Raw genomic sequence first — 15,929 nt, forward strand, 5'->3', positions numbered from 1 at the left:
AAGTTGTCTCCAACATTGGATTTATTGGAGATGCTTGTACTAGGCAAATACTCAAATGCAACATGGGTCTCCTACATGGCACAAGCTTCCACAAATTCTATAAGCTCTTACAATGCTCAACACACCTGAAAGTAAAATACATGTGTCTAGTAGGTGTTACGTCTAAAACCAGAAGGATCAAAGTTTTCCAGTTCTCCATCTTAATTTCTACTCCTATTGCATCACTAAAAATGCCTATATCCCTATGGGTTATTATTGCTAGTTGACCAAGCCAAATATTGTTTTGAGGACTAGTAACAATATGTTTTTCCGTTAACTTATGAAGAATTTTAAGTTATTATAAATGGACTTAATTTATGTTAATTAAAATAGCACCTGCAAAACCAATGCAAGACTTGCTGCTAACCCCTCCCCTACCCCACCTCCAAAAAAAGAAAGAAAGAAAGAAAGAACATGAACTGGTTAGACTTTAAATGTTTCAAAGTATCATTATCATGATGGCCAGTGCCCACCTGTCGATATGTTATGGATGCACCTAAGATGAAGTTAACATAGTTCATTTCCACTGGGTGATTCTTTAAAAGCTCCTACAGTTTAGACTGACAAGAGCCCCATCACAAATGCTGGGCAAAATTTTGTAATTAAACAAAGAAACCAGAAGGATATGAAGGTCTCCACCTCTCTGTTGAGATCCATTTTTTGAGACTAAAATAATAATGGACTAGATCTGGGGTGAGTAGCCTGTTGCCCTCCAGATGTTATTTGACTATTGGAAGGGTCCCAGTTTACCCACTCCTGGACTAGGCCAAGTGGTGGTTCATATGTTTATAAATTACCCGCATGAACTTGCCCTGCTCCCACAGCTACATTGCAGGGTGTGGTAACATATAAGCCAAGGTGTTAATGTTGGTACTTGATCTCACATGATTTTTTCCTCATATTCTGAAGGAGAGAAATTGAGTGGAGCTTCCAGAGGATGAAGGCATTGGTGTGCACAGAGCCACTATCCATTACTTCCTCTATGTGACTGTTGATAATAGGACTGCTCTACATGGGAGATTTTTACATTTATGAAAGTGGAGCATTATGCTCTACTAGGTGCCAGAAATGAAAGGATTGGGGCAGACAAACATCATAATCCAAACTATTTATCTATCTCAAGAAAGCCTCTTAAACACACATATTGCTTTAACTAGAGCTAGAATTTTTTGAATGCCAGTTGCAATATCCATCAATTCCAATTGTCTTGCACAAGCCATTCTGTCTTCATGTGCTTAAGGTGTCTGTTAGTATAGGGGTCTAACTGTATTCAAACTGTAATGATTTAATGGGGAAAAAACAACTTCTGTTATTACCTTACATCTGAGGAGTGAGTCCTTACAACCAACAGAAGCAGGCATGGTGGGACCCCTCTCGTGAATGTAATGGTTATATATGTTTTCCCACCTATATCATTCCTAAAACAATAGCTCCGTTAAAGCCAGTAATTTGGCTGTACTTAGTGTGTGATGGTTTAACAAATGTAGCACCTTTGTAACAAAAAAAAGTAGCAAGACCTAACAGCAAAAGGAAGAATACTGCATGTTTCTAGACATCCTGAATTAGTTGTTTTTGCAATTTGCTGCTGCTGAATAACTGACCATGGAGCCCGGTTTCCAGTACATTTAGTGATATTGAACGTCTCTAAAAGAGCTAGAACATTTCCAATTCTCTACACTTCACCCCAATGTGTTTCCTACCATGTTACCATTTCCAATCTCATTTCCTATAATTGATTGTGAATAACCAGGGTTCTCGGAATCCAACATGAAGTGACTTTCTTTGCTTAATGCCCCCCTCCCCACCCCTTTTGTCCCACTGATTAAAATCTGGGCTGAGTCAGAAAACAAAACTTTGGGCTGTGAAATATGCAGTTTAAGGATTCTTGTTTTTACTGCAAGTTGTACACAGCAGATTGGTTGCCTCCAGAATGAATGGCTTGCCAGTCAGCAAGGTCTCGCAGCCCAGGCAGGTGAAGTGTTGTTTGTGCCAGGTGAGGCCTTCCACTTGCTGGTAATCCTCAGAAAATATTATCTGTGGAAATAAACAACTCCATTTATTATGTCAGTCTCTTCCTAGAGCTAGCCAAGTCCTATAACTCCTTCATTATGAAACTCACACGCACACATACACACACATGAGTTGACAAGCCAAACCACATATTAAAAACAGAGTAATGAACACATCTATTTAGCACTGCACAAAAAGGCTGTTCCTTAGGGATCATGTAAACAAATGCTACAGGAGCACTTGGGCCTGGCTCATCCAAAACTGCAGAGTTAAGTTATATTTAGATTCAAGTTTTACAGAACGTCTATTTATTTTAATATTTTTGATTAAAAAATTGCAATATTAGTGATTTAAATATTCAATATTAAATGATTTCAAATTCATTGTTATATAGTGGGTTCTCTATACATTTATGTAGCTTCACCAAGGATTCCCTTGAGTAGTTCAGATCCCATGAAAACCATTCTCATTAACCTTTTTTCCTATTTTTATTGCTCAGCTCCACTGAGTTTCCCATTTTTACATGATGGTTCCTTGGGACTGCAGAATCTGGCTTCACCCTTTAGCTAAGGGCCACTGGGAGGCTGCCTCCCAGGAAGAGGATTGCGGCAAGGGGGAGATCAACCTAGCCCCATACCTACCTTTGCTACAGCATGCTGGTAGCACTTGAGGTGGGGGGGGGGAGGGGCCCTAAGTTGGGAATACACTTCCCACAGAATAGGGTGTTTTCTAAATGTTGCTGTAGTAACTCCCCATAGTTACATTTAGACAAAGGGAAAAAATGGTCAACTCAGCTGACAGAACCCACTCTGGTCCCTGGGAAATTGGCAATTAAAAAACATAAGCATAATCTTGGTACGACGGCTGATGCTGGTAACGCCACAGAAAAACAACACGTTGTTCTACCTGCTACCCCTTGCAAGAACACAGAGCAGATTCAAAATCCCATTCCAGTCACACAGCATGTACTATGCTGAGGAGACAGGAGAAAGAGAAGCCTTTGGGATAATCACATGCTTCTCCTTGAAACTGTTTCGTCCATTCTACAGCTTAAGCAAAGCCATGGGGGTGGCGGGTGGGAGAGTCTGCCATTTCCCCCAGTAATCATACCTCATCACAGGCTGCACAACGTGGCCTGATGCTCTCACAGTAATGGCGTCCACAGCAGATGTCCCTGTTATTCCAGAAGTAGATCAGATCAACGAGTGGTTCGGAGCACTTGGAGCACACAAAGCAGGCAGGATGCCACTGGTGATCATAGCTGGCTCTGTCTGCGTAGACCACGGGGCAGTCTATGGGGAGGACATGCTTGCAGAGCTCACAGAACTAGGGAAGAGATCAAATCCAGAAGGAATGAACAACAAGGTACCACACAGCCAGTCCCTAGTCAAACATAATCACCATTTGCTCAATGCCTGGCATTGCCCAGTTTAGGCCTGCTTGTAGGTTATAACATATTAATCCTCCAAGTGGGAGCATTTAAAACAGCCTCCGTGTGCAGATGTATTCTGTACTGTAGCTGAATTTATTGATCAGCACCATTCCATAGAGATCCTCCATGGCTCTGTCAACAGTGGGCAGGAATATCCAGCATGAGAATGAGATACTGGGCAGGTTTGGATGATCGCAGTGAGAGAAGCAACCAACATGGCTGCTCCCCCCGCTCCCAGGTACCATTTTACCTGTCACATCCATGTCCACCATTTACATTATTCCCCTCGCTGCAGCACGGGTTGGCTTATCATCTGAACCCAGCGGTGGGGGTGGAATGGGTGGCAAACTTACCTTACAACCTCTACGGTATGCCATAGGTTCTAGAGTGGGTATGGCTTCCTCTGCTGTGTTGTGCATAGGGTTCAGACAATGCACCTACTCCCACTGCAGTGCAAGGAATAATGCAAATAACGGCTGTGAATGGTGCAGCTGTGTGTGTGGGAAGCAACCTCACTGTGATCGTCCGAACCCAGTCACTTTCTCATGAGAATGAGATACTATTGGTGATCTATGGTTCACAGCAGAGCAGACACCTTATAGAGACTTTGAAGGCACGGGACAGAATGTTGACTTGAACTAAGGGTAGTTCAACAAGTGAACAGTTGGGAAAAATATATTTTCTTGGACTAAGAACTCAAGCTTAAGAATATATTTTGACCAGAACCTATTTAAATATTTCTCTTGTCTGCTCTCATTAAAGAATCACAGAAATGCATTTCTACAAAGCATTAACAACGTTCAGAAATAAGGCTTTCGGGATAAAAACTTTACTTGTGAAATCACCCCAGGGTAATACTGGACTTAGCCATAGCGGGGTGCAAATTGCTGGCGATTGTTAAACTACCTGCTTGTGAACAGTACTGGAGTCTGAACAAACAGACAGAATATCATGCAAAGTCAGATGCTGTCATAAAAATAAAATGGAATTCTAGTAGAAAGTATTTCTCCTGCAAACAAAATAAACTCTTCAGTTCTGCCTCTTTGAAGATGGCAGGATCTTTTCCAGTTCTTTCCAGGGTGCTTTTTGGATATTTGTACTTAGGGAGGTGTAAAGAGGTCATATATAGAAGAGCCCTGATTAAAAAAAAAGACTGGGCAGCTAATGGGAAGCACACATTTCTTCCAATGATTACAGCAACATTTGTTTCAGTCTACCCACACCCCATACATTGAGATGAGATCTTGCTAGAGGATGTAGCAGTTTATAATATGTATAGATATGCCTGAAATGGAATATAAAGTCGAATTATAGAGGCTGTGCCATTCAATAAACTGATTAAAAATAATAGGAGCCTGAATTAAAAACAGTGGCAGAAATAACAACAATATTAGGAATTTCTATCCTGCTTCCTAGTAAATGCTTTCAAATAATTTATTAACACATTTCACAGGGAAGTGAAGTTTATGCAGCTTCTGTTCATTTCAAGGCTTGTGCAACGTGACCTTCCCAATAGGTTGCACCATACACCTTTTGTGTATGCATTTCAGATACATCTCAACTTTGTAGCAGTAATTATTCTATAACTTAGCTAGCTCGAGGAGACAGATCCAGAGAAATATCAAGTTAGCATTCAAATTTAGGTTATATCATTATAAATACTAATTTCAGCCCCCCACAGGAAGAGTAATGGACTGCCTGTCCTCTCAACCATACAAAAAATGTAGAGTCCTTTTCAAAAAGATTCTCAAGTGTTTAATTTCTCACTTCAGCTCTTTCCTTGTGGAGCAGCTACCAAAAATGGAAAGCCATGGCTCTAAAGAGACAAACATGGGGCAAAAGTGATAATAAGATTGATCTTGGGCCTGTTCAGACAACACGCTAATCCTTTTGCAGCAACTGCTTAGTGAGTGTGTTTAAATCATTGTTATATAGCCGCCACAGTTAGGAATGTTTCACGTGACATGCTAAGCCATGGTTCGCACAACACACTAAGCCATAATGTTTAGCTCAAAATGCTTAACCACCGTGGCTTAGTGTATCATCTGAAGAGGGTCAATGTGAAGGAACATAGAAAAAGGAGGCATCACCTTCATTGACATAAGACCAATTCAAAGGAAGGTGTCCACTATTAGAATTGGACAGAAAAGCTGTGCTTGGACCCTACACATACACTGTTGAAATATATTTTCAGCATGTAGTTTAGCACATGCCAATGAACCGTTCCTTAGATAATATTTTCAAGATATTTTTTCTTATTTCAGTGGAAATGAAAATAAATAGATTCCCCACAGCCATCTCTCTTTCCTGCAAGCATACACAAACCACCCTTTTCCTGTGAAGCTAAACTTGGGCAAAAGTGGATTTTTTGTGTGGAATATTTCTGTTAAAACCTAAGTCAACTCTCAATCTCTCTAACATGCAATTGCGGAAACCCAGCCAATTTCTCAACACGTCCTCTTGTTAGCCAGGATCAGAATTTGGAAATATTGAAAGCAGAATTGACCAACCTGACTTTCCAAGAAATTGATTAGCCCACCAACTCCCCATTCAGGTCCCTACTTTTGTCAATTAAAACATTTAGAACAATGTCTTGGTATGTTTGAGTAGCTTTCATCAGATAAAGGAATACTTATAGCAATTTTTCCATTCAACAATACTAATTCACCTTTATCTCAGACTATCATGTTTTTAATCTTTATTCAGCTGGCTACCCAAAATGATAGCAAAGGGATTTAGATTGCAATCCTATACACACTTCCCTGGCAGCAAGACCCAATGAGGCTTACTTCTGAGTAAACACATATAGGCCTGCAGCTCTAGTCGGTTTTCCCCCAACCCAAATGTTTCACAATTTAGCACTAGTATCAGCCTTCTTTTTGTTATGCTTGTGGTTGAACAAGTGTTGGTACTTTACAGCTATTATTTATTGGGCTACTGTTGGCTTAGAGAAATGCATTGGAATGGAAATTTATTCCGATTAGTTGCTTAGCTCTGGATGGAAAGCCAGTAAGTTTTTATGACTGCCTCCTTTTTGTACAGCTAATTTTTCCTTTAAAGAGAGCCAGACTTATTTCGACCAGAAGGTCCTTTTCAGTGGCCCAAAATCTAGGCTTGTATGTGCAAAAAACGTTTATCAAGGTGGTCTAACTAGGTTTTTTTTTTATCATTCCCAAATAGAATAAATAGTGTACACAAGTGAAATGTTTCAGTCAAGCCTCAACTGTAGCATATCACACCACAAGCCAAGGGATATGTTACAGCTGAGGCTTGACCGAAACGTTTCACTTGTGTACACTATTGATTCTATTTGGGAATGATAAAAAAAAGTCAGCCCACCTTGATAAGCGTTTTTTGCACATACAAGCCTATGGAGAGGACCCTCTGGTCGAAACGCGCCTCGCCATTAGGAAAAGAGCACTTTTTATCAAATCATTGGATGTTCAATTTAGAAATACAAGTGCTCTTAGGTGAAAATATTCTCAGTTTTAATTCATTTGCTTTGTATTAAATTTTGTACTTTTTATGGTCCTTAACTTTGTTTTTATCAACCATTTGCATGTTGAGGCTAGTACCTTTTTGTGTGTGTGTTCAAGAACAGATATGTAACAGAAAGGCTTTTTAAATGGGGAGGGGACTTTGTGGCATGCAAAAAGTAACAGCAGCTTCACCACAGGTCTTTAGGTTGTCATAAGACTTAAAACACCTTCTGTCAAAAAATCCCAACTCTGCTCTGTGGCTTTGCAGATTTCTACTTATTGCTTCTTAATGTGGATGTTGATGACAGTCCTGTAAAACATCACATCTCACAAAATCTCAGTTTTTCCCCAGGAGTAATAAAGAATATCGCAACTGCAATTGCAAACTAGTGTGACTGGATGTTTCCTGCCAGGTATCAAAACATGCTCTAAATAATTAGAAAATGCAAGTGTTCCTGTAAGAACTAGATTTATGTTTTAAAAAAAAACAACTCATGGGAATTAGGAACTGAAGTACGTTTGGAGACAGTCACTTTATTTGGTAAATTGTTATAAATGCATGCTTGTGGAATTGCACCCAGGCCACTATAGCTACCACTTCATTATAGCAAACAAGCAAAACACTCCACGGTTGCTATACTGCTAGTCCACAAAAATGTAATGTTATTCTTTAGAAGGCAAACACCTCCTGTGGAATTTTGCAGAGCAGCCTCAGAGTTTAGCTGCCTGCAACATTTGCACAAACGGAGCTTTTGTAATTATTTTGCAAAGAATTCAACTTTTCCATCGGTGCCTGGAGAAAAAAATAAAGCTTTAAATCCTTCTGGAGAATAAACACCACAGATATGTATTTACTTGGAGGGATGAACTTGCAGTCAAAATAAACCTTCCATGCCAAGATGGTTTTCATAAATGCTTTGAGCGGAAGCCTTTGCCTTCAGTTAGTAAGTTGTTTCTCGCCAGGAGAAGGAATAAAAAGATCTTTGCCCAGACCGAACCACTGCTATATTCAACAATACATAATGTAGGAAAAGAGGAGGAATATTGCTTCTCCTCTATACTTTCCTAGCTCCATAGACCTTGGTCTAGAAATAGCTGCATCAGCAACTAATTTGAACAGAGGGACACAGTCAGATTTGGGGGGCAAGGGGACCTTCCAAGGCCAATCTGATCTTTCCACTGCTGCCTTTTAAATACAAGGGAGGATCCTCTTAAAGATGAAAGGAACTGGTCTTGGAGCTCACACCTTCTGTAGCTCCCACCCCTTGAATGTTCACCTTTTCTCAGTCCTCTCCTCTGGTATCCCCTCTCCTATTCAGCATCCCCACATCTAATGCAGATAACTATTATATATATAATTTTTATTTTTCTAAACTTCCAAACAATACAATATAAAACACTACCCCATAATACATAATAATACATACTAAAATTAATAAACATATATTTTAAATTAATTCCATTTAATATAATCATTGATTAACATTAACGTGCTCCCCCCAACCCCGGGATCTTATTCTGATTTCCAAAATCTCATTAATTCCTCTGGAGGTGTTTTCCCTCTCCCCTTTAATAATACAAATTACTTCAAAATCATTCGTTTTTGTCATTCCTCTTCTGATTCTCATGTTACATGTTAATTTATCATTAATAGCAATATCCCATATTTCTTTGTACCAATCTTCTATATGATAAACCCCTTGAACCTTCCCGTTCCTGGATATCATTAATCTTGCAGATAACTATTTTTAATGCAGTGACACCATTGCATTTTTTTAAAAAAAAACGTCCCGTCCCCCCTGCCAACGTTCAGGGAGCTGTAAATTGATGAACAGGATGGCAATGCTGAGTTCAATGTCCCAGCCTCACGGATCCAAGGTCTACAATTTGCAGGATTACTTGGGAGTTTGTACCGAACATATATTTGAGGGATTTCAAGCACTTGTGGTCAAGAGTTACCTAGGGAGGTTGTTGGCTCTCCCACACTAGAGGCCTTCAAGGGGCAGGTGGACAACCATCTGTCAGGGATGCTTTAAGGTGGATCCCTGGATTGAGAAGGGGGTTGGACTCGATGGCCTTATAGGCCCCTTCCAACTCGACTATTCTATGATTCTATGAGTTCATTTATTTCATTAAAAGTGCAATCCTATGCATGTTTACACAGAAAAAAATAATAATCTCACAACTCCCTATGCTGGCTGGGAAAAGCTGGGAGTTGTAGGTCTTTTTTTCAGTCTAAACAAGGATAGGATCACTCCCTAAATCAAATTTAGCCAAACACAGGAATGTCTTAAAACCCCCAGAAGTGTACAATTTCCCACCTATGTAACTCCCCATCATCTTACATTTTTAAGCCTCTAGGAAGGCTGCTCAGCACTTACCAATTCGTGTTCTTTTGGTACATCACCCAGAGTTCCATTGGTTGAAACGGCTTCCTTACTTGCAGGAACGTTTTTGTCAGGTTGCTTCCCTTCCACTTTGGTGATGCCCCCTTGGCCTGGCAGGGCAACTTCTCCAACACCAAGAGCTTCATTTTTATATTTCTTTACAAAGTCTTCCATGAACTTTATTTCACTTTCCAGAAGACCCCGGCAGTGGGAAGGGTCCTGGTCATAAATAGGGAGCTGTCTCATCAACCTCCTGCGACGATAATAAGCACCTTCTGTACCAGCCACTGGCTGCATTTCTTTTGAAATCAGTTCCATGTACTGAGTAGCCTGGTTTATGGAGAAGTAATGAACAAACAAACAAGAAATCATGTGCAAAATGGCACACAGTCGCCATAAGGAAAAAGCATACCAATTCTTTCAAAAGCTCATTTAACTCCAGAGGTCTACGCATCTCCATGGTTCAATTTATGATTTTGTTTGAGAAATCCAACAGACCAGGTGACTCAGGTCTTTAGCTCTCATCCCCATATTCCAACCCAAAGATACTGAAATGACTAGCAATAAGAACACTGCCATTAATTATCCCCCCCCTCCACAAATACAGCTGGATACACAAATAAGAATGTTACAGGAAGCCAGATTCCAGCTGGACCTCAGGAAAACCTTCCTGACTGTTAGAGCAGTACGACAATGGAACCAATTACCTAGGGAGGTAGTGGGCTCTCTCACACTAGAGGCATTCAAGAGGCATCTGAAAAGCCATCTGTCAGGGTTGCTTTAAGGTAGATTCCTGCACTGAGCAGGGGGTTGGACTTGATGGCCTTATAGGCCCCTTCCAACTCTATTATTCTATGATTCTAAGTCTGAGCACATATCAGGTGCCACCAATACTAACGGCTTGAGTCAAAACTTCAATCTCTCATACCTTTTAGGCATCCTTTATGTCTAGCAAATATTAAATATGTGCCTTGAGACATGCTTCCTATTTATGAAAGATTACATTCAAGTGGTTGCCAACATTTAGCTGGCTAAAAGCCATTAAAAGGCAAACTTGCTGTAACAGTGAACCACCAGCTGCTATGCCTTATAAATCCCCCATGTAGTGCACCAACAGCACTTGGGTGAGATGTTAATGATTCTCATGTAATACTTAAGCGGAAATAGAAAGAAAAATTACTCAGGTCTTAGCTAGACCTAAGGTTTATCCCGGGATCATCTTGGGTCATCCCTGTTCATGTAAATGACACACAGGGGATCCCGGGAGCAGGTTGGGACGACCATGGGATGATCCCGGTATAAACCTTAGGTCTAGCTAAGGCCATAGTGTTGGAAAAGCATTTCTCACCACCACTGCTGCCTGACTATCCATGGACAGCATAGGATCCAGGAGCACTTCCAAACTATGAACCTGATTCTTTTCAGGGATGGGGAGTGTGACCCCATTCAGAACAGGTTGAACCTCAACCAGCTATCAGCTGGTAATCAAGTATCATTTGGGTTTTAATTCATAGTTGGGATACAACAAGCTGGTCTTGGGCCTTTGCAAGAGGATGTTGTCAGCAGTTAAATTCTTTATGGAACCGGACTGAAAAGAGAGGAACCTTTCCCCAATTATACTATGAGTTGTTCATAGGCAGCCAGTTGGCCATTCATTTTTAAAAGACTGGCTTCCAGCTGTATTCAATTTATTTCCATCTTGGTCAGCAGTTGCCTAATGAACTGTACAAGTTAGGCATTATTTATTTATTTATTTATTTTTACATGAAGGAGGCTAAATTAGTTGAATGAAATATGCAGCACAAGCATTGGACCTTAAATAGACGATCTGTTCCCTGAGCATTTTAACAACACGTATGGTACAGTTGCACCAGCAAAATAAGTCAGGGTTCAATTTAAAGTGAGCCTCTTGGGACAGATTAGGTGCAGTGTTTATTCACTACAACTATTCAGTGTTATACAGATGAAGAGTGGTCTAATTCATTGTATAAAATTGGGCCTTTGCAAGTGCAGGGTTTCCAGCTGGAACCTTTCTCCAGTCCTATCTAGACCTGCCAGGATTGAAGCTGGGTTTTTATATTGTTGTTTTTATGTTTCTGATGATTCTTTAATTTTGTATACTTTTTTAATGTTTACTGTTTTAACTTTTGTAAACCACCCAGAGAGCTTCGGCAATGGGGTAGTATATAAATGTAATAAATAAAATAAATAAATAAACTTTCCACATGCATAGAATGTGCTTTACCACTATGGATGCTCCCCTATAACCTAAACATTAAAAACCATTGGGGCTAGATTTTGTTTTTAAACTGTGTTTTGGGGAACCCTTAGAGATACTCAGAACCACATCAGCAGCTCCTCAGCAAGAAGATGAGTAATGGTGGACAAACCCCCTTGGAAGACTATTTGCCAGTCACTACTAATCTTCACCTGCAATGTACCCCTGCTGCAAAGTGTTTTGTGTGTTTTAAGATGTGCTGCAGGTCATGCAGGTTAACAGCAAGACACAGAAGGCCTTTACAATGTTGTGCTTGATGCCAGGGATGGAATGACCCAGAATCTTCTACAATGCACAGAAGATCCCCAGCAGTCACGTCAATATGGAAAAGGCCATGAACACTTTTTATGCTAGGAATAGAGCTCAGTCCCTCATGGCATGTCTCACTAAAGGGTTATTTAGGATGTATTCTTCCTCCCAAAGTATATGGTATTATGTGCTCGCTAAGCCTGCTACATAGCAATGTAGTCTTTGACCAATTACTTGACACGAACACAAAACATTTGCTATCCAGAAAAAACGACACTTGTTTAGATGATTGCTGAAGCCCCATGGAGCTCAATGTGGCTTGGGTACACTAAACTGTATATGGTTTGAGCCTTACTTTTACTACACCAGATAAGGAACATAATGCATGGAAACAACTTCCATTTCTCTCTTCAGATTTCAGGCTTTTTTGTTTGTTTGTTTCCTTATACATCAACAAATAGTTCTCTAGCTTGATTTATGGACATTTCCCCCCTTTTCTTCTGTAACTGCTGGAAACAAATCATTTGTTTTGCAACATAGTTCCATGCAGAAAAGAACTTCATCTTTCTTCCATTCCCATCTCTTCCACTTTTGAACAATGTACAGCAATCCCAAAGCCATTCCCCCCTCCCCCCACCACTCTATTTAGCTGTGGGAACTCACTCTCATCCCAAATGCTATATGGCATACACTGCGTTGGAGATGGCGGTCTTGGTGATTATACCCAGAATTATACAAGGGCACAAAATATGCAAAATATTATGACCCTGTTAAAAACCGCTTCCTTTTATCTAGCGCTGGGCTGAATCCTGCCTCCTGTTTTCTGGAACTTTCTCTCTCACTGCCAATGAGGTATTATTTTTTCTGCCTCCTTCACAGGGAGGGGGATAAATTCATAGAATTTTCTCATTGGGGAGAGGGCCAGGGGTTTCCACATACCATTTTTAAGTGTAGCTCATTGCTGAGGGGGCTGCTTCTTCTTCTTTTTTTTTTTTTTTTAAAAAACCCACCCCCACTTCCCTCAGCATTTGGAGGAGCCCAGCAGTTCTAAGGGAATGCTATTAGAGACCCTGTGACCTCTCCCTCTCCAATATGCACCCAGAAAGAAATGCCGAGGCTTTTTTGAAAAATAAATAAAAACCAAGAAGACCCCTTAACAACTGGCTACATTTAAAAAGGTATGTGGAGACCCTGTCCCCTCCCCAAGGACAAAATTCTCCAAAACTCACCTCTCCTAGCCTCTTGCTCCTCAGTTTCCCCACCCCCACCCACACCCACACCTCCACGAAATGCCAAAAATGGAATGGTCAACATTTTCGGCCCAGCACTACTTTTATCACTTGTTTTGTATACCGCTGCCATATGTTTTGATATTGCATTCACAAGTGCGTAATACCAAATCAATGTATTATATTCATATATATTTGCAATTTTATATATTTGTGTGTTCTGGTCTGTCGAATAAAATAAACCGATTGATTTACGTCACAAGTGAAACCTTAGCTTTGTGCATTATTTACCTCAGCCATCCCCAGATGCATTGGACCACATGGCTGATAGGGGGGCTAGGAGTGGTGGTCCAACTCCCAGGGTGGGAATGGCTGATGTACCCTCCTGTCTTTCCTCTATTTCCTTTTATACCTTTATCTCAACATCTCCAGTACTGGAAAATGTTCATCCAATCAGAATATGGTCATGACATTCTATTTCCTTATTCATGTATAACAGTTGTCTAGGGCAACCCCTGGCCTTCTTTATCATTAAAACTGTATTTCTCCCAAATTGACTGTGGCAATGTTTATTCCATCAGATTACATTGACAACTGTCCTTATAGTTCACCGTATCAACATGTTTCCTAGCTCTCTGAAAACTATGAAAGAAAACTCTGATTTTATAAACATTTCACTTGTGTTCATGCTTATGAAAATAAAAAGGGGACACAAAGCTATTATTTACAGCTTCAGGCTACAATATCCATAAATACCAAGTGAGTCCTTTTGTACCAGGTATAATACTTTTATTATGAGCATGGCTTAGTTAAGTTCTTTAACTAGTCATGCAAACATAAGCACATCTCCTCTCCCCAAAGACATGAATGACAATATAGTTTTGAATATGAAATCTGTGTGCTTTTTTTCTTTTTGCTTCCAAATCCCTCTCTTGGCATGCAGTTTTGGGAATCAGCTTAGAAGTCATTGTAACTCAGTTTGAAGATGAAAAAATATTGTATTAAAAATATGCATGACAGTGTAGACATCACAGGACATAGCTAAATCAATTCAAGTAGTTGAATTCCTTCTCCCAAAAGTACCTTTGTTGGTTAAATGTATTCCAGATATCTTAAATGTATTCTCATGTGTTCTCATAATTGCGCTCGCCAAGTCCAAATACCGGGCATGGAAAGGAATGCTTGACCTGATTTTGGGTTAAACTCCAGTCTGGTGGCACTGAAGATAGACAATGGCTTAGCCTGTATTTCAAAGTTACAGAAGATGCTTTATGCTTTTCTTTTCTTGCCCTAGCAGCAATCCTAGCATAGGGTACTTGGCTAGATCTGCACTCTGCTTATGAAGCACTATACTTTGGATTACATGAGCTAATCAGTCAGAAATGCTAGATATGAAAGCTTCCATCACCCTGCATGAGGACATACTTGACTGAATAAACGAGTCATGCATTTTGTGTCAGCAATTATTCCCTTACATGAGGGGATGGTAAGTATCAAGCTCAATATGAACCCAAAATATTAAAGGTTGTAAGATATAAAGAAGGTCAAAATGAAATTGTTGACTACAGTACAGATTGAATCTGAAACAAAACATGTAAACTACATGCACTAAATTTGCACATAAGTAAAAAGGCTACATGCATTTTAACAGAGATAGTTTGTAGGGTGACCAACTGTCAGGATTTCCCCGGATTTGTCCTGGTTTTTGTTCTTTCCATGGTGTCAGGGGGGATTTTCTATAATTTTCAATAATGTCCTGGAATGACACACCTTCCCCTTTAAGGCTGCCATTAGCATGGCAGGAGGGAGTGACATGCTTTCTTGAGGCACATCATTCCCCCACCCTGAGCTCCAATTGAGGTCTTAAAGGGGAAAGTGGGTCATTCGTGGACATTATAGAAAAGGCCCCAATTGGAGTGGATGGTGGTGGTGCAGAATGAAATCCTTTCCCCTCCTCCACTCCAATCGGGTTCTTTAAGGTGGCGGGGGAATAACGTACTTTCTGCAGGACTCAGAATGCTGCTTCTCCACACACACACTAGGTGTCCTCTTTTTTGGTCACCCTAATAGTTTGTCCTTTCTGTGATTACCAAGTTACGTATAAAAATACATTATAAAAGGCACAGAAACTTTGGTGAGGTTTCAACTCCTCTTCCTATCACAAGTGGAGCTGGAAATAACCTATTTCTATTGTCAAGAAATAGCCCAAGCACTTGGCCACCTTTCCCCTCCCTAACACACACCTACACCAAGGGCTGTAGCTCTGGCTTAAAATCTGTAAGTCCCAAGCTGCCTACCTGCAGCAGACCTAGAAAATGTCCAAGGGAAGGAAAGGGGATGGAGTCATAATTGAACAGTGGCAGTTCAGTGCGTTTTGGAGCCATCCAGGATTTAGTGGCAATAAAAGCCTGAAGAAAGCCACACAGTGGAGAGGACAACACTTCAATACAAACAACACATCACTGTGAAATGGCATAGTCCTTATAGCCTTTTCTCAATATACAGACAATTCCCAAATAAAATTTTAAGTATTTACTAATGATTACAAAAGGAAGTTTAGAGATCAATCCTATGGCCCCTGGACATCGCCTGAGGATAGTTTATTATTTTATTTATTATTTATTTTATTTATTACATTTCTATACTGCCCAATAGCCGGAGCTCTCTGGGCGGTTCCTGGATTCCTGGATCTGAGAAAAAGCAACCCTCTCGCCCATGTTCCCCAGCAACTCTTATATATAGACTTACTGCCTCTGATACTGGATGCATCAGAGGCAAGGGTTATATCAGTCCATGTCCTGAGTTTGCAAACTAACAGAAGCAGAA

General features: G+C 40.4%; 1 protein-coding gene across 2 annotated transcripts in view; it reads right to left on the reverse strand.

Moving 5' to 3' along the window:
* Nucleotides 1-432: 432 nt before the first annotated feature.
* The window catches only part of LMCD1 (LIM and cysteine rich domains 1), a 60,527-nt gene continuing 45,030 nt past the window's right edge, over nt 433-15,929 (reverse strand). For both annotated transcript variants that reach the window (XM_063121503.1, XM_063121504.1), the window contains exons 4-6: nt 9,342-9,677; nt 3,160-3,375; nt 433-2,073 (exon numbers count right to left, since the gene is read on the reverse strand). In XM_063121503.1, the coding sequence (XP_062977573.1) occupies nt 1,915-2,073; nt 3,160-3,375; nt 9,342-9,677 (711 nt within the window). In that variant the 3' untranslated portion in view covers nt 433-1,914. The remainder of the gene's footprint in view (nt 2,074-3,159; nt 3,376-9,341; nt 9,678-15,929) is intronic.

Source organism: Elgaria multicarinata, chromosome 3, assembly GCF_023053635.1.
Source record: "Elgaria multicarinata webbii isolate HBS135686 ecotype San Diego chromosome 3, rElgMul1.1.pri, whole genome shotgun sequence".
Lineage (NCBI taxonomy): Eukaryota > Metazoa > Chordata > Lepidosauria > Squamata > Anguidae > Elgaria > Elgaria multicarinata.